At 35.6% G+C, this 18,554-nt stretch overlaps 1 protein-coding gene across 2 annotated transcripts in view; it reads left to right on the top strand.

The window, feature by feature from the left end:
* The window catches only part of CFAP47 (cilia and flagella associated protein 47), a 521,025-nt gene that overhangs the window by 198,320 nt on the left and 304,151 nt on the right, over positions 1–18,554 (top strand). Inside the window, exon 33 of one of the 2 annotated variants that reach the window (XM_032330937.1) lies at positions 5,118–5,310. In XM_032330937.1, the coding sequence (XP_032186828.1) occupies positions 5,118–5,310 (193 nt within the window). Of the gene's footprint in view, positions 1–5,117; positions 5,311–18,554 lie in introns of those variants that run through there. The other variant, XM_032330938.1, reaches the window with a different exon arrangement.

An 18,554-nucleotide genomic window follows, 5' to 3' on the forward strand; every position in this document is an offset into this window, starting at 1 on the left:
ACAGTAACAGAAACACCCAAATTCAGAATGCTGTTTTAAATGTAAATATAAAGAGGGCTTTCATGTGCATATAAAACATGAATCTGTATGTAATGAAAGAGGTAAATGTGATATTTTTACTGAAGAATCTAGGCAAGAGAAAGATGATCAATAATAAATATCTGAATAATAAGTTTAGGTAAACTGTTGATCATTTGTTCCCAGTGTACTGTCTGTTATAAGGTTGTTGTTTTTTTTTTTTTAAATAGTGGCATGATTGTGTCAAATATTTTGATATTTTTAAATGAAGAGCAGTGATCTTTCTGGTTAATTAAATACATTTTTCCTCAAACCAATTCAAAATCTCTCTGTTATAAAATTGTGGAATATTTGCTGCTAAAAGTAGGCAAGACACCAGTTCTACTGAGGGCATTACTTTAGAATTTCATGCCTCTGTAGAAGACAAGTAAAGATAGTACAAGGTTTCATATTTGTGAGGAATACTTATTTATTTAATTTGTTTTTAAAGATATATTTATTTATTTTAGGGAGAGAGAGTGGGATGGAGGGGCAGAGGGAGAGGGAAAACTGCACTGACTGTGGGGCCCAACACATGGCTTGATTTCACAACCCTGAGATCACAATCTGAGGCGAAAGCAAGAGTCGGATGCTTGACCGACTATGTCCCCGAAGTGCCCCTGTAAGGAATATATAAAATGAGCTTCAATAAAACATGATTGGAAAGAAGGTAAACTTGGTGAAATTGTTTTATTAAATGGCTTTGCAGGATGTCCCCATGGCAGTGGAATGCAATGTGCATACAGTTATTCCCACAAGTGTTAGCAAATATTGCATGCTTTGGTTGGATCTAAAGGAATGTATGAACACATTTGCATATGTGTGATAAGTCTGTGTGAAGGAAAGAAATATATGATGACGTTTTATTCTCTTTATCAATGAAAGCCCATGCTCTTAGAGGAATAATTCTTTGTCATTATTTAAAGATTAATTTGTAATGTAGCCTGGAGAAAATCAGTTGGTGGTAGATATTGATAGACAATTGGTCATTGGTCACAAGAAAGGGTGAACCCTTATTCATAGGGAAATGTAGATGATTAAAAATAGGCTTCTATTGTGAATTCATTGTTAAATAGAAAAAAAAATGTAAATACTGTCAAAATAAGGCTACTGAGTTGCCTAATTGCGTTGTGATCTCTGTAAGTTCAGGATCTTTATTTCCAATTTTGAGATGCGCTGGTTATGAAGAGAAGGTCAGTCTCACGTGCATTTTTTCAACAGGAGTGAGATTTAAAATAGTGTGTTTCTAGCACTAATGTTTTTCCATATTTATCATTTTTATTTTAAGTGGCTAGCTCAAATATTCATCAGGTAACGTTTTCCGTCTTGGACATATACCTACAGGATTTGAATATCATGATTTTTAATGTGGCACAAAACACTAAAGCATCAAAAGTTTGGCTTTTTCCCAAGATTTTTTGGGGAAAAAATGTTTTGAGTTGTTGAATGGACAGAAAAACTGAATATGATCATGTAGTTTCTACACAGCTGAGTTGATGATTGGAAGCTGAAATCCAGCCTACGTGCTGCTCGCTAAGACTATAGACACTATTGGAAGCTGTGTCTCAACAAATTAGTTGCAGGGGGGCTTTTACTTTAATAAGGGTACCATCAGGTTAATAGTTTCTCAGAGAGTGTACCACATTCTTTAATTTGCACAAAGACACTGTATAAGTTTTTGAGCTCCTCGCAATGGAAGCCAAAGAAACTTTTCCCAAAGACGAATGCCACTGAAGAGTAGAGTACTATTATCTTTAATGCTATTTCCCAAGTTGAGTGTTTTTACTTTTGACTTTTGAGTGTGATTGGCTCATCAAGCAGCTTAGTATTTGGTTAGTATTTGAAAGTAGATGAAGTAGATTTTAATAAAAATCTCTATAATTTCTGGCTTTGTGTTGGGCCTGATTATCCATAACAATCAAACTGAACATTTATTCTGTTAACCTGTAAATATGAGGTAAGCTTTTCTCAATTAGTGGAAATACAGAATAAGAAATTACTGAATATATAAAGTGATGTAGAATTCAATACATTCATCGTCTAGGTAAATGTAGATAACTTGATAAAGACAGTAACTATCATTCATCTTACTGATATGAAGCTATAATTATTGTCATTACTACTACTAACATAACGTTCTAAATATTATGTTGAATCTTTATTTTTTAATTACAACAATTGGTGGTTTTTGTGGTTTCTTCATGCATATTTCGTGGTCTCTGGGAGATAAAATTGGGAGAAACACACCTAAAAACTTAAAAGAAAAGATTGCATCAGGGCACCTGGATGGCTCAGTCGTTAAGCGTCTTCCTTCGGCTCAAGTCATGATCCCAGGTTCCTGGGATCGAGCCCCACATGGGGCTCCCTGCTCAGTGGGAAGTCTGGTTCTCCCTCTCCCACTCCCCTTGCTTGTGTTCCCTCTCTCACTGTCTCTCTCTGTGTCAAATAAATAAATAAAATATTTTTTAAAAAAAGAAAGAAAAGATGGCATAGGTTAGAAACCTAGTGTCGTAGAAACCTAGCACTTAAATAGGTAAGGGAAGAGAATCCTGCAAATGAGCTCAAAATAGGCAAAAAGATAGCAGTAACACTGTATGGTACCATGAACAAGGAGGGAGGAAATCCTCTGAGGGAGGATGTATTATCAGATGAAATTGGGAGGTGGTATAAAGTAATGATTAAAAATTCCCTATTGTATTAGACAACAAAGATGCCAAAGGCACTTTCAGGGTATGAGGGTATGATGAATTGGTGGAAGGTTATTAGGTGGGCTTTGGTTTGATGAGCAAAAGGAATGAAAGTGGGGACAATGGGTTAGAAAACTCTTTCATGGGTTACACTGGTGGAGAGAACAGGTAAAACAATTGGGGAATCCAAGTTTGGGAGAGCTCTCTAAAAGCTGAGTATAAGTGATCATGTTTTGATATTGTTAAGAAGGAAGAGGTTAAAGATCCAAAAGCTAAAAAAGGCAAATGATGGAGGACTGTCCCAAAGATGATGTGTAATTTTGGTATCTAGTACAAGAGAAGGGATAGCTTACCCACTGTGGCTGTAGAGAAGGAGGAAAAGTGAGTATAGATGGTCACGTTGTAGGACAGACACTGCAGAATTCTCATCTAGGATGTCATTCCTTTGCTCTTTGAAGTAGTGATGATGGGTCTTCTGAAAAATGCTAGTGTATAGGCTGAGAAGGAAGGAGATCTGATAAGAGATGAATAAGGAGCCAGGAGCCCCTATAGGTAGTAGGAGTGAGAAGGCAAGGGAAAGAGGTCTCTGGGCTTGCAGGGCTTTATCTTTATTTAAATCAGTAGCAGGTGCATCTTGGGTTTCCTGGAACCCCTATAGTGACACCCTGGTATGCTGTGTGCTGTACCTTAGAGGTGAGGTCAGATTGCTGCTGTGCCTTCCATCACCAGGAAACTCCCCTATAGATTGAGCCTCTTCTTGGAGCTTTCTCTCTACCTCTTGTTTTTGTTTGTTTGTTTTTTTTTTGATTTTGAAAATTTATTTATTTTGAGAGAGAGTGAGTGAGCGCGAGAGCAAGCGAGTGAGAGATCATGAGCAGGAGGAAGGTCAAAGGGAGATGCAAACCCCCTGCTGAGCAGGGAGCCCAATGTGGGACTTGACCCCAGGACCCCAGGATCATGACCCAAGTGGAAGGCAACTGCTTAACCAACTAAGCCACCCATGTGCCTTCTACCTCCTGTCTTAACTGATGTTTCTGTCTTCACCCCCAGATCACTTGTAGGTGGTCCTCTTTGATAGGGCTTGTTGATAAACAAGCTTGAATGCTTCTTTTTATATTTTCTTCCTCTATTTTCCTTTTAAAAATTCTTACTTTATGAACTTAAATTATATTCTATTGACAACAAATTTATAATCTTGATAATATTTAGACTTAAATGACTGCAAGAAATTTTGTTAGGGTGATAAACTTTTATGGTATGTTTGAGCACTATTTGTTATATTCTACTTAATCTTATCAAAGGAAAGGTAACCTTCTAAAAGTTAAATCTGATTTGACTTTTTCTAATTCCTACTTAAATTAATTGTGCCTTTTTGGCATACATTTTGAGTTAAGATTTACTAGAATAACTTACACATAGTTTAGAACATTCTGTGAAATTGCAACTGTTTAGTAAAATTAAAATTTCACCTCATGTTATGATCTACATCTTATTCATGTTTTTGTTGGGGAAGGACATGACATTTTTTTCATTGCTGTTCCATTTATTCATTATGAGACCAGTCATTACTTTTAATATATTCTTTAAACACCGTCCAAAAATATAAGAGCTATTTCTTGGTAGAATAACAGCTTGAATTTTAAACAGAAACACTGACAAACAGGTATGGTATAACCTTGTTCTTGGAAACTTTGGAAAAGCAATGAACTTTGGTAGCATGTTTTAAATTGTTGTTCTGCCTTTTACACTTTACCTTTTAAAATATTTAAATATTTAAATGGTTGAAATTCAACCATTTCGGATTAAATATCTTTCTAAATATACTTTAGCTAAGGATTGCATCGTTTCGCTATCATACCACTATTTCCAAGCACAGTAACTAGTTTTGTATCATGCACTCAGTACATGATAATTGAATTAAGGAATAGATATAGACCTTCTTACCTCTTAACTAGAATTCAGTTTATGTTTAAAACAGTCCTATTGCTTCCATATCCAGTGCCGTGGTTACCACAGGATTCTCTATGGGCCTCTTTCTTCTCTAAATGGTACCTAAATTAAGTAGGAGAAAGTTTGTTTGCAGACTTTGAGACATCACAGATTGTATCTCACAATATGTACATATGCATTATGTGCTTGCTGGCCTATGTCCATGAGGATTTCAAACATAGCTGAGATTTGGATAGGTGAATTGTTATTGCCTATACTCTGACTTTCATCTTTATTGTGGGGGGTCTTCTGGTTTCTTTTACTCTTGTATGGATGCATTTGACCAGAAAATACTGATGTCTTCCTTTTTTTACTCTTCCAATATTGATTTTGTAATTTTACCATTCAAGTCTAATGAAGGTTCCCTCTTTTTCTCAATTTCAGGTTCTGGTACTGTCCCGGGTTGTACCACATTGCAGCAACAACCTGCCCCCCATACATGTGCAGAATTCACCAAAAGTCAATCCTTGTTTTTTATCCAGCAACATATATTCTAATCCTGAAAGGATTCTGCTTAGTTGGATGAACACAAATTATGAGAATGCCCGACATATTATATGGAAAAACTGTCACCATGGTGAGAATTTTTTTCTTTAAATAAATTATTGCTAATTTTCATGTGACAATGTAGAATTAGACCCAGAATCCATGGATTCTAGACCTGACTCTTTTCTGCAAAAAGGATCTCTTAACATCTTCGAGATCAGTTACCTTACATGTAACATGGAAATAATAAAAGTTGCTTCTTTAATGTATTTTGAAGAATAAGTGATAAAATTTATGAAGAGATGCTCTCCAAAAGACAGTCTTAATATCATTGCTGATATTTTCAGCTCTATAAAGTATTAAATTTTAGGTGACATGCTCGAATCTTGTGTGTACTTAGTTGATATCAAGTGAAATTTAACTAAAAAACATCTTACATGTCATTGTGACAGTCATGTTGGAAATCACTAAGTGCAGTAATGCTTCATGAATTTGGGGGGAGGTTGGTCATATTAGGTCCAAATACTGAGGCAAGTGGGTGTTCATTAAAGAGACCTTCAGTGTTCAGGTGGCCACTCCTGGTTCTGTCCTTGTGAAATGAGGCTCTATAAATTTTCATCCTACAAGCCTTCAATTTTTGTTTTTTTTTTTAAATTCCAGTTTGCTAGTCTAGTGCATTTTTTCCCTCTGTCATAACCACTGATTGTAGTGAGATGGATGGCACTGTGCATGCTGGTTGTTTCTGTGGCTTCAATTCGGGCCCCCTCTTCCAAGTACATACATACCTCTTCTGTTCAGAAGTGGTTGTGTTTAATTTATTATATTTATTTTTTATACTGAACCCTCAGAGTTTAATCTAAATTTTAGAAATAAGAAGAAGATTTAAGAGTGTGATTTTAAAATGAGACTTTGAATTACGGTTGTTTTAACTTAAAGGCATTCCTTCAACAAACATAGTGACATCAAGATTGAAACAGTTATATTGATATATTGGTATTAGGCAGCAGTAAACATAGAATATTTTAGTACCTTCTAATTGATGTACTGATAATGTCAAAATAATTTGACTTGAATCTGCAATTGAATAAGATTCATATTTTATAAAACTGTATTTGGCCCTTTCAAAAATATTTTAAAAACTGCAAATTATTAGATTACTGAGGAGTGACAATTTAACCAAAATAGTATAAAATAATGTACATATATTAGAAATTAGTATATTCATTTGTTGTAAAATTATTATGTTTCCGTTTTTATCAACAAAATGGTCCGTCCAAGTTAATTTCAAAGAGTTTGCTGCATTTTTAAATATAATACATTACAGGCACTGGCCTCTTTACTTTAAAAAAAAAACACTGGGGACGCCTGGGTGGCTCAGTTGGTTAAGCAGCTGCCTTCGGCTCGGGTCATGATCCCGGGGTCCTGGGATCGAGTCCCACATCGGGCTCCTTGCTCGGCGGGGAGCCTGCTTCTCCCTCTGCCTCTGCCTGCCTCTCTGTCTGCCTGTGCTCGCTCGCGCTCTCTCCCTCTGTCTCTGAAAAATAAATAAAATCTTTAAAAAAAAAAACAAAAAAACACTGAGTTTTATGCTTTTACAAAGTTTTTGCATTTTTCTCTGCTATCTTCTGCTTGGACTATTATTTTCCTATTAATCTTCGTGATGCTGTTTCTCACTTTATTCAGGTGTCTGCTCAAATATCACCTTATCTGACAACATTTCCCAGTACCCTCTAAAATAGCTTGTCCTTTCATCTTTCTCTTTATTGCTCTGTTCTTTTCAATAACATTTTTCCCAAAATTATATATATAAAATGGAGAGTCTGTTTCTTCCAATAGAATGTGAGCTTTTTAACAGGAATAGTCTTGTCTGTTTTGTTGTTCACTGGTGTGTTCTCAGAGCTAAGAACAGTGCCTAGAAGAAAACAGATATCAAAAATTGTTTGTGTATATAAATGAAGGAATATGGAGACACATTCAGGTTTTATATATTTTTCTATCCTATTCCAGACAATTGGATATATATTAGCTTACCCCTTTGTACCTTTTGTACAAATTTCAAGAGTTGGATTGAATGATTGAGGTAGAACGAGGCACTTTCCGCATTGAACATGTACCTGAGTACAGGTTGGTGGGCTTAGTAAGAGTGGAGGTCCATGAGGAGAATCTCTGTGAAAGATTTCTCTTGGGTTAACTTGGGCTGAAAAAAAGTCATACTCATTTCCCCAGATTTTTATCTGTCAAAATTGACACTTATTCTGCTTAGATTCTGCTTAGATTGGTAAAATTGGACCATCCTCACAACTTGGAGCAGTGGTTCTGTGGAGGGTAGAAGGGTAGGACTGCACGCAAAACCTTTCGATTAAGAAACTGTTGAGGGTGGGACCTAGCAATCTGTGTTTTATTAAATCCTCCATGTGATTCTGATGTACACTAAAGCTATAGCATCCCAGAAAGTAGTTTCCCTAGTGTTTTTAAATTGTTCACAGAATGATATTTGTTCACAGTTGTATTTCTGAAGAACCCCTCATTTAAATAACAATTCCTTTGATGTTGTAGTAGATGAAAATTTCCTAAAATTAATGTCAGGCATCAAACCACAGATCCAGGAAGATCAGGCAATACCAGGCAGGATGAATGTAAAAAAAAAAAAAAAAAAAGCTTTATAGCTAGGAATACTATATTTAAATTACAGAACATCAAATATAGAGAAAGAATTGTGAAAGAAGCCAGAGGGGGGAAAATACCTTGCCTATAGAGGAGTTGAGATTTATATCCAAGAATTATATCCAACGTCTCAGAAATCATGTAGTCAGGAAGATAGTGGAATATTTAAAGTGTTAAGAGTTAAAAAAAAAAAACTAACCTAGAATTCTGTAGCCAAGAAATTGTCTTCCAATAGTGAAGGAGAAAACATTGCAGAGAATAGACAGTGGAACTTGCTTATACATTTTTTTTTGATAAACTGATCAGTTGGCAGCTTGCAGAGTCATCTTTATGAACAATCTGTCCTTGATCAGCCTGATGGGGCAACAAAGAATTTTTTAGTTGTTTATGGCTTTTGCAGAAACTTGTTGGGTTAAGCAGTGATGTCAACACGATAGGTGGTTTCCATATTCCGTCTCTGCTGAGGCCTTTATATATTTCTCATTAGAATTTCATTGTAATGATGTAGGAACTAGGAAGGATGTGACAAGTAAGCGAGCCTTCCTCTGTGAAGGAGAGTATGGAGTGGTAAAGTTGGAATCAGTTGGTTCAGAGGCCTGGCCATCCAGGGCTTTGAATATCAGGACAATATTTTAGGACTTCATTCTGTTGCCTTGGAGAATAATGGGAGATGGCCAAGATGGCAACTGCTATGAAAAAATGGGTATTTGGTCTGGTGACCATAGTAAGTCTGTGGTTTGAAGTACACTGAGGTCACATACATTTGATCAGCATACCCCAAATTTAGCACTGAGACTGAGACTTCTTAACCCTGGACTTTGTATGATTTTGCTCAAGGGTATGTGGTGCCAGGTAGTCAAAGTTTGGGAGTTTCCTTTCCTAACTACATGTAGTTGCTGAGAGGTGCTGTTAAAAAGCAAACAAACAAAAATAAAAACAAGAATAAAAAAGTTATTTATCCTGTGTTTGAAAATTCATAATATGTGGTAATTTGTCCAAAGAGTGGTGAATGTCAAAAAAAAAATTTTTTTTTTCATGTAGTAAATGAACACCTGTTTCATGTAAGTAGGGGACCATTTTAGGGCTTGCTAGGAGGTACGTTTGCCCTTTTACACTTATACTCTCGTTCCTGCTAGCTCTTCATATTGTGTGTGCTTAAACCCTCTATCATTAATACAACAGTTAATGTTTTTCACTGATGAACCTTTTTTTATACCTTAGAGACAGCTGCTTCTTCAGTAGATTATGCTTATGATAAAGTATCTTCTTTGTTATTCTTTTGGACCATTTTATTCAATTGCTACATTCGATTGCTAATGGAAATTTCTCATCCTATAATCACCTGGTGATTTTGAGAACAGCAATAGACCATTTTTGTAACATAAAGTTTAATTTCTGAGAGGAATAATACTTTCATTTGACTGCACTTTTAACAAAATCCTGAAATTGGAGTATCTTGAACTGTCGGTTCAAAGGAGCTTTGTTCTACAAAATAATATCTATTATTTAACTGATGCTTATTTCAACATTTTTTTTCATGAAGTAACAATTGTAACTTTTATAATTGGAAAATACTGTTTTTATTCTATTTTTTTAGTGGCATAGAATCATAAATTATATTTGGCAACATCTATCTTTTATGTACTGTCTAAAAGTGTCCCTGGTTTGACTTATCATGGGATAGTTTGTTAAAGTAAACAACATTCAGTATACAATTGAGAAATTGTCCTGACCTTTTAATTCTATCTATTCTTAAAATTAATGTAGTGTTGAGGTCCTTCATTTGTATGCATTGGTTGTTTCACATGTGTCTAATGTTCAACTTGATTAAATCAGAAAATAGTCATTATTTACAAAAAACTCTATATTTTCCCCAGAAGTTCCAAATTATCCCTTTAATGTTTAACATTAAATATTTATCATCAGGGCACCTGGTGGCTGCATTGGTTTAGTATCTGCCTTCAGCTCAGGTCAGGATCCCAGGGTCCTGGGATCCAGCCCCACATTGGGCTCCCTGCTCAGTGGGGGGCTGGAGGGGGTAGTCTGCTTCTCCCTCTCCCACCTCCCCTGCTTGTGCTCTCTCTGACTAATAAAATCTTAAAAAAAATTTATCATCAGGATTGCAAGATTAAAATTTATCATCTACAGGTTGCATGTAGATAATAGAAATGGTATAATCTGATATTTTAATGTTACATTTAGAATATTTTGTATTGGGAATGTGACTGTCAGTCAATATGTAGAACATCATGATTAATGTGAAGTAATTAGTAACACTAAATCTGGAGAAATGCTAGGCAGTAATAAAAAAGTGAGAACAGAAAATTAAACCTTTTTTTTTCAGAGGAAATAACATTTTTTTCCTATTTATTTATTTATTTTTTATTTATTTTCAGCATAACAGTATTCATTATTTTTTCACCACACCCAGTACTCCATGCAATTTGTGCCCTCTATGATACCCACCACCTGGTACCCCAACCTCCCACCACCCCCACCACTTCAATCCCCTCAGATTGTTTTTTAGAGTCCATAGTCTCTCATGGTTCATCTCCCCTTCCAATTTCCCCCAACTCCCTTCTCCTCTCTATCTCCCCATGTCCTCCATGCTATTTGTTATGCTCCACAAATAAGTGAAACCAGATGATAATTGACTCTCTCTGCTTGACTTATTTCACTCAGCATAATCTCTTCCAGTCCCGTCCATGTTGCTACAAAAGTTGGGTATTCATCCTTTCTGGTGGAGGCATAATACTCCATAGTGTATATGGACCACATTTTCCTTATCCATTTGTCCATTGAAGGGCATCTTGGTTCTTTCCACAGTGGCGACCATGGCCATTGCTGCCATAAACATTGGGGTACAGATGGCTCTTCTTTTCATCACATCTGTATCTTTGGGGTAAATACCCAGTACTGCAATGGCAGGGTCATAGGGAAGTTCTATTTTTAATTTCTTGAGGAATCTGCACACTGTTCTCCAAAGAGGCTGCACCAACTTGCATTCCCACCAACAGTGGAAGAGGGTTCCCCTTTCTCCACATCCCCTCCAACTCCCATTTTTAATGGATTAGCATTGCAGTTCAATAAATCAGGGCAAACCAAGGCAATAGCCACATGTCCTGCAAAATGGAGGATGTAAAAATTCACCCACAATCAATTGACCACATTCTTTCTCTTTCATATTTATACCTACTCAGTGTCAGTGTGTTCTAGCCAGAGACCACTGGGAACATATCTATAGTTGAACAAATTCTTTTCAATGGGCGTTGCAGGGGGGGAGACCACACATTATGGAGAATCACGGAGTGCCTCACAGTAAAGGATATTATGGAAGACATTATGGGATTTGTGCATTGGCTCAGTAAATTGGGGGCAGGTTCAAGGAAATAGGGATTCACCTCGATTGTGTGCTATCGGGGGCAGTGGTAGTTCTATGAGTAAATTCATAAATCTTATTTAGAGGGAAGAGTACTATAATTGAGGCTAATCCTTTCATTAGTAGAGAAGCAGTGGTCACTTATACTAGCCAGGAGAGGGGGATGTTTGGTGTTGTCAACCATAAAAATAGAAGTTATTTTGTTAGGGAAATGAGTTTATTTGGGAGTAGCAGAGGAATGGCAATTCTGGACAAGCAAACTATGGCAAGCCATAAGCAAGTATGAAGAGACAAGGGGAAATTCCGCTTTCATTAGGTGTAGGTCAAAATTGGGGAGGGTTGTTTTGAACAGAAGCTCATAGGAGAGGTACCAGAGTTTGAGGATGTGATGGTTTCTCATTGGTTACAGGTATATTATTAATAGCTGGAGCAGAGAGGGGTCTTCCTTCTTTTTTCTTAAGAACAAGAAATAAAATGCTTCCTATTTCCTGCTAATTATGCCAGCTACAATGAATGGTAACCCCCTTCAGGGCTTCCTCAACTCAATTCTAAGTGAGGTTTTCTCTATTCATTTTCACATTATTTTATAGTATGCCAATTAAAGGACTACGAATTTTACATATAATGGCTTATTTAATCCTCAAACATGAACATCATGGTAACTGTTATGAGTGTTAACCAGAAAACTAAAATAGAGATGTTAATTTATTTTCCTAGGAAAATATGTGGCTGGATTTTGAATCTAAGCAGTTTGACCTCCAAAGCTCATGTTAAGTATCATTGTGTGATACTGCTCTTTCAAAATGTTAAATTCTTCTTTAGCTTAGATCTGTGCAATTCTTGCAGATTCTTTCCTAATGTCCAGAGAGATGTGTCATTTCCTTTTCCATCCACAAGAGTGGGTTTTCAAATCTGGATGCCCTTTTGTAATCACTTGGGAAATTTAAAAAATAAAAACTGATGCCCCACCCCAAGCCAACTGAAATAGAATCTGTGGGGGTATTGCCTTTATGTGGGCAGCTTTTAAAAGCTTTCTAGGTGGTTCTGATGCACAGTGAAGGTTGAAAACTCTAATATGTGCAAATTTAAGAATAAGGAATAAAGATTAAGTAGTGCAAATGAACCTTATAACATAAATATTTGTTTGCTCATAACTTCTCCCCTATAAGTGACTTGCTTTATTTGGCTCTAAACTTTTTTATATTCACAAACTGGGTGACTTATACAAGAGTATGAAAACTATTCAAAACATTTCTTTTATAAATTTGGTATGGGAGGTATTTTTTCTTTTTCTTTTGAAGTCAAAGATACTGGTTGAAACGGAGTCCTGAAGAGGCTCTTTCTTTTTTCTTTTTTTTTTTTTTTCTGTCTTTCTTTCTTTCTTAGAAAATGGTGCAATTGAATCTTTATTTACAAGACACTACAAGGTCTGTTTTTTTGTTTTGTTCTATTTTTAAAGAAAAGGGTGAAAAAATAGAGAAAAGGATGGGATGAAGAGGTTTCTTCTAATCTTTTATTTACATGGATGATCTTGTATTATACCTGAGCTTTTACATACTTAAGCAGAATGCAGTCAACATTTTGTCATTAATTATAATATTTACTATATGATTACTTTGTAGACTGTGTTCTGGAATTTATAACCTTTCAATTTTCCAGGAGGTTTTATAATGAATACTGCTTAATAATATATATTATATACAGTTGACCCTTGAATAACATGGTTTTGAACTGGGAAGGTCCACTTATATGTGGATTTTTTTAATAGTACAGTACTGTAACTGTATTTTCTCTTCCTTGTGATTCTCTTAATAACATTTTCTTTTTTCTAGCTTATGTTATTGTAAGAATACCATATATAATACTTATAACATACAAAATATGTGTTAATTGACTGGCTATGTTTTCAGTAAGGCTTTTAGTCAACAGGAGGCTATTAGTAGTTAAGTTTTGGAGGAGTCAAAAGTTCTACACAAGTTTTTCAGCATACAGGAGTTGGTGCCCCAAACCCCACATTGTTTAAGGGTCAACTATATATGTCTGTATCTCTCTTCCCATTTATCTCTCTCTTTCCCTATCTTACTATAGTATATTAAATTGATTTTTAAGTGTAAACTAACCTTACATTCCTGGCACAAATTTAAGTTTGTCATGGTAGCTAATCTTTTTTTAATACCATGCTTGATTAGTTTACTAATATTTTATTTTTTTGCTTTAGTTTACATGAATGATGACTTGTAATTATTCTCTGTACTTTTTAGGGTTTTTTTGGTTCTTGTTCTAGTTTTATGCAACCCTCAACAATTACTTGTAGGCTATTTCTTCGTTGTAGGCTTTGAAAGACTTTCTAGAAAAGTGAAATTGCTTGTATCTTAAATTTTGTAGAATTTACTAGTAAGATTATCTGGACCTCTTATTTCTTTAGTGGGATGACTTTTAATAATCTAATTAATTTTTTAATTGTTATAAGATCATTCTTATTTTCTTTTTTCCCTCCCCCTTCCCATTCTTATTTTCTGTTTCCCATTGAGTGAGATTTTGTAACACATGACAGTAATGAATTTCATCTAAATTCTGAAAATATTAGCATAATATTTTTCATTAGTTTATTGTATCTGTTCTGTCATATGTAACTACTGTGATTATTTTCTTTTGATTTCTTATACTTTATTTATTTAATAAAAATTTTATTTATTAATTTGACAGAAAGAGAGAGAGAGAGAACATAAGCACAGGGAGTGGGAGACAGAGAAGCTGGCTTTCTGAGAACAGGGAGCCAGGTGTGGGGCTCGATCCCAGAACCCTGGGATCATGACCTGAGTGGAAGGCAGACGCTTAACAACTAAGCCACCCAGGCACTTCTACTTCTTGTTTTTTAAATTGGTCTTTTTCTGTAGTGATTAATAACCTTAGTACACAAGACTCTTTATTTTCTTTCTAGTTTAATGAGGCACTTATATGGAAGTTCTACCAAATATTATATACATTACCTCAATCTCATGTGGCTGATCTTCTAATTGCCATTTTTGGTTGATCTTATAATTATTTAGAGTTCAAATAGAAACATGATTTCTGCATTAGAGTATGTATTACTTTGCATTTCCAAAGCCCTTTAAAATAATTAAAAATGTACTATGTTATCTGTTCTGAATGTGGGCACAAAAATCCTCAAAATGCTAGCAAACAGAATCCTGCAACATTTTAAGAGGATTAAAAAATTACTAGATGAGATTCATCCCAGGAGTGTAATACTGGTTTAACATAGGAATTCTGGGGTGCCTTGGTGGCTCAGTTGGTCAAGCCTCCAACTCTTGGCTTTGGCTCTGGTCGTGATTGCAGGGTCCTGAGATCAAACCCTGCACTGGGCTTAATGCTCAGCAGGGAGTCTGCTGGAGATTCTTTCCCTCTACCTCTGCCCTTTACCCTGCTCTCTCTCTCTCAAATAAGTAAATAAATCACTGAGAAGTAGTGGGAATTCCAATCAATGCAATACTCCATATTAATAGGATAAAAAGGAAAATAAAAGAGACCATCTCAAAGGACACAGCAGCAATGAAAATTTATATCTAGCAAGAGACTTATGCCAAGAATATATAAAAACACAACTCAAAAATAAAGCAACAATTAATGGAAGTAAAAAGAAAAAAAGGAGATAAATTATCAACGAGCACATGAAGAGACAATATAATATTAGTCATTAGGTAAGTGCAAAAGAAAAATACAATGAACTAGCACTTGATACCAACTTGGATAACTAAAATTTTTTTAAAAAGTGAAGAAATATTACAATTATTGGGAAAGATTTATAGAAACTGGAACCTTCTACATTGCTAGAGAGATTGTAAATGGTACACCCACTTTGGAAAACAGTTTAATGTTAAACAGTTTGACATTTCTCAAAATGTTAAAAGAATAGATTAATGATATAATTCAGCATTTCCACTCATTGGTTTATACTCAAAATATTTGAAAATACATATATTCTCACAAAAATTCTTAAATAAATGTTAATAGCAACATTATTCACAATAGTCAAAACATGAAGCAACCCAAATGCCAATAAACTGATAAATAGATAAATGAAATGTGGTTTATAGTATCACAAAATGGAATGTTGCTCATCTATAAAAGGAAGCGAAGCCCTAATACATGCTGTGGCATTGATGAAACTTGAAAACATTATGCTAAATAAACGAAGCCATAACACGAAAGGGCACATATTTTGATTCCATGTCTGTAACATGTTTAGAATAGGCAAGTCCATAGTGACCTAAAGTAGTTTAGTTATTTTCCAGTGGATGAGAGAAGAGGGAAATGGGAATGACAGCTATTGGGTATGGGGTTTCTTTATGTGTTGGAAAAAATTTTCTAAAATCAAGTAGTGGTGATGGTCACACAGCTCTGTAAATATATTAAATAATAATGAATTATACAGTTGAATTGGATAAAATGTATATGAGTTATATATCAATAAATCTGTTATAAAAATGTACTGTTTTAGGGGTGCCTGGGTGGCTCAGTGGGTTAAAGCCTCTGCCTTAGGCTCAGGTCATGGTCCCAGGGTCCTGGGATCGAGCCCCGCATCGGGCTCTCTGCTCAGCGGGGAGCCTGCTTCCTCCTCTTTCTCTCTGCCTGCCTCTCTGCCTACTTGTAATCTCTGCCTGTCAAATAAATAAATAAAATCTTTAAAAAAATGTACTGTTTTAATCATCTAAAATAATTTAAGTAATTATGATATTCATAAAAATAGTATGTGCACTTATTCCTTTAATGCATAAAATGATTCAGTTTTATGTTTAGCCGTCATATCTTCAATTCATAATACTATTTAGGACTATTTTAATATTTCTGAATATTTGAAGCAGTATATAAATAGGTAAGAATATAACTTACAAATCAAAATTTAAAAAAGTTTTAGAACATCCTTGAATTTTCTGTTTCCTGACAAATGAGAACTAGATTAGTTTACTTGTTCTCTCTCTAAAACAACCCTAGACCAACACTTCTCAGATGGTAACATGAATATAAATCTCCTGGAGATTTTGCTAAACTTTTTATGTTTCAGTAGGTTTTAAGTAGGGCCTGAAATTCTGTGTTCATAACAAGCTTCCAGTTGATAAAGGTGCCGCTGATTCTCATAGCACACTTTGGGTAGCAAAATCTTGGAGTATAGAAGAGCGTAGCCTCGATCAAAGCAATTAACAAAAAAGCAGAGAAAATCCTTGATATACCTAAGGCTGTGGTGAACTGGTGGGGGCTTGGCAGCAGCCTTCTTTCTGTATGAATGACAGGCTGTAGGCACAGGATCAGATCAGAGAAGGGAGGTTTTTACTTCTCAACACTATTCTGGAGGATTATTGCCATGCTCCTCTCACAGAGAGCCATGTTTGAACAGCAACAATTCATGCCAGCTGCTGTTGAAGAAATAATAACAAAAGAGTTCCAAAGTTGTGATGGGTTAAACAGAAATAGGTAGCTCTGATTTTCCTCTCAGGGAGGTAGAGGACTAGAAAGACCTTTTGTTCCCACCCTTAAATTTATAGCAAAAGCATAAACAAAACAACAGCAAAAACCATATAAATAACAAATTCCCAAATGTGTTAAGTTCCCCTAGGAAGATAAGGCAACAAAGTATCCTGAAGTCCAAGGAGAAGGAGGTGCTTTCAGGAAGAAATGGGGTAATAGCAATTGTCTGCTTGTGGTAGAGACAGCTAGACATGGATCGTGGTGAGTCAGGGTGGTGGTGAATTGGTAGAAACCAAGTATACACTAGTGAGAGAGCGTGAGATCCCTAGAGGCTACAGCAATAAGGAATGTCTGGATCCTTTTACAGGTTTTTACTCCACAGACTTCACTGTTTGCTCACAGATGACTGGAGAGTGAGTCTGTATGAGAATGTATCCTCCATAGTATAGATCTAGGGGAGGAGCAAACAATTTGTCTGCCTTCTCTATTACCTATAGAATACATGTGAGGAGAAGGACCACACATACAGTCATCTTTAGGGCTCTGATGAAAACTCATTGCATCTTAAAAAAGAAACTGGAAAATAATAATAAAAACAACAACAACACAAACCACCTCTACCCCTGAGAAATAGGCCGGAATAATATATAACAGTCAGGTAGGAAATCCCAAAGCAACCATGAAAAATCTTCTACAATTAGTATAGAGTTTGTCCTGGTTGTAGAATGGATACAAAATCAGTATTTAAAAGGGGCGCCTGGGTGGCTAAATGGGTTAAAGCCTCTGCCTTCAGCTCAGATCATGATCTCAGGGTCCTGGGATCTAGTCCCGCATTGGGCTCTCTGCTCAGCAGGGAGCCTGCTTTCCCCTCTCTCTCTCTGCCTGCCTCTCTGCCTACTTGTAATCTCTCTGTGTGTGTCAAATAATTAAATAAAGTCTTAAATCAGTATTTAAAAAAATTCTGATTTTATAATGGCAGTAAACAATTGGAATATGTAATTAAAATATATAATTTATCAGAGCAACTTAGAATAAAATGCTTAAGTATGAACCCAACAAAATATGTGCAGGATATACATACTGAACATTATGAAACACTGAAGAAAGAAATCAAAGAGAACCAAGTAAATAGAGAAATATACCATGCACGTGGAAGTGGAAGACATAAGAGTAAGATACTTTATTGTCAATATTGCCAAATTGATCTATAGATTCAATATAACCCTAGTGAAAAATCCTACTTCATTTTTTTTTTTTTTGTAGATATCTGTAAGTTGACTCTACAATACAAATGGGAATTTGGGGGGTGATGAAACTTCTCTGGAAGAAGTGTGATAAATACATGAAAATGTACCTCTCAAAGTCCTGGAAACATACAACACAGAATGAGTGTTAGTGCATTTATTTTTTTTTTAATCAGCTAAGATATAGAAGTAATTCAGGATGGAATGTGGGCTGTGACAAATGAATCTAACTGCATTGCTGGTGTTTGACAACCTCACTGAATATAATGGACAGGAAGGGTGCTACGTAAATTATCTTGTAAAAACAATCATGACTGCATACGGTAGACCTAAAGACAAAAGGATTGGTGCATGTACATGTTACTCTAGTTACTCTAGTTTCTTGCCAGGGTATGGGTTTGCAATTCTGAAATTGCTTGAAATGTATACTAAGGTTGAACAAATAAATAAATATGTTGTAGGTAATGAGAACCAGTTTTTTCTGTACTGAAGAGCTAAGTTAGAAATAAGGAAAAGTGGGTAGGTCATAATGTGTCCTGTGGTGCTGGACTGCAGTTTGTGGAGTTGGAAGTAAACGCATAA

This window comes from Mustela erminea, chromosome X (genome assembly GCF_009829155.1).
Source record: "Mustela erminea isolate mMusErm1 chromosome X, mMusErm1.Pri, whole genome shotgun sequence".
NCBI lineage: Eukaryota > Metazoa > Chordata > Mammalia > Carnivora > Mustelidae > Mustela > Mustela erminea.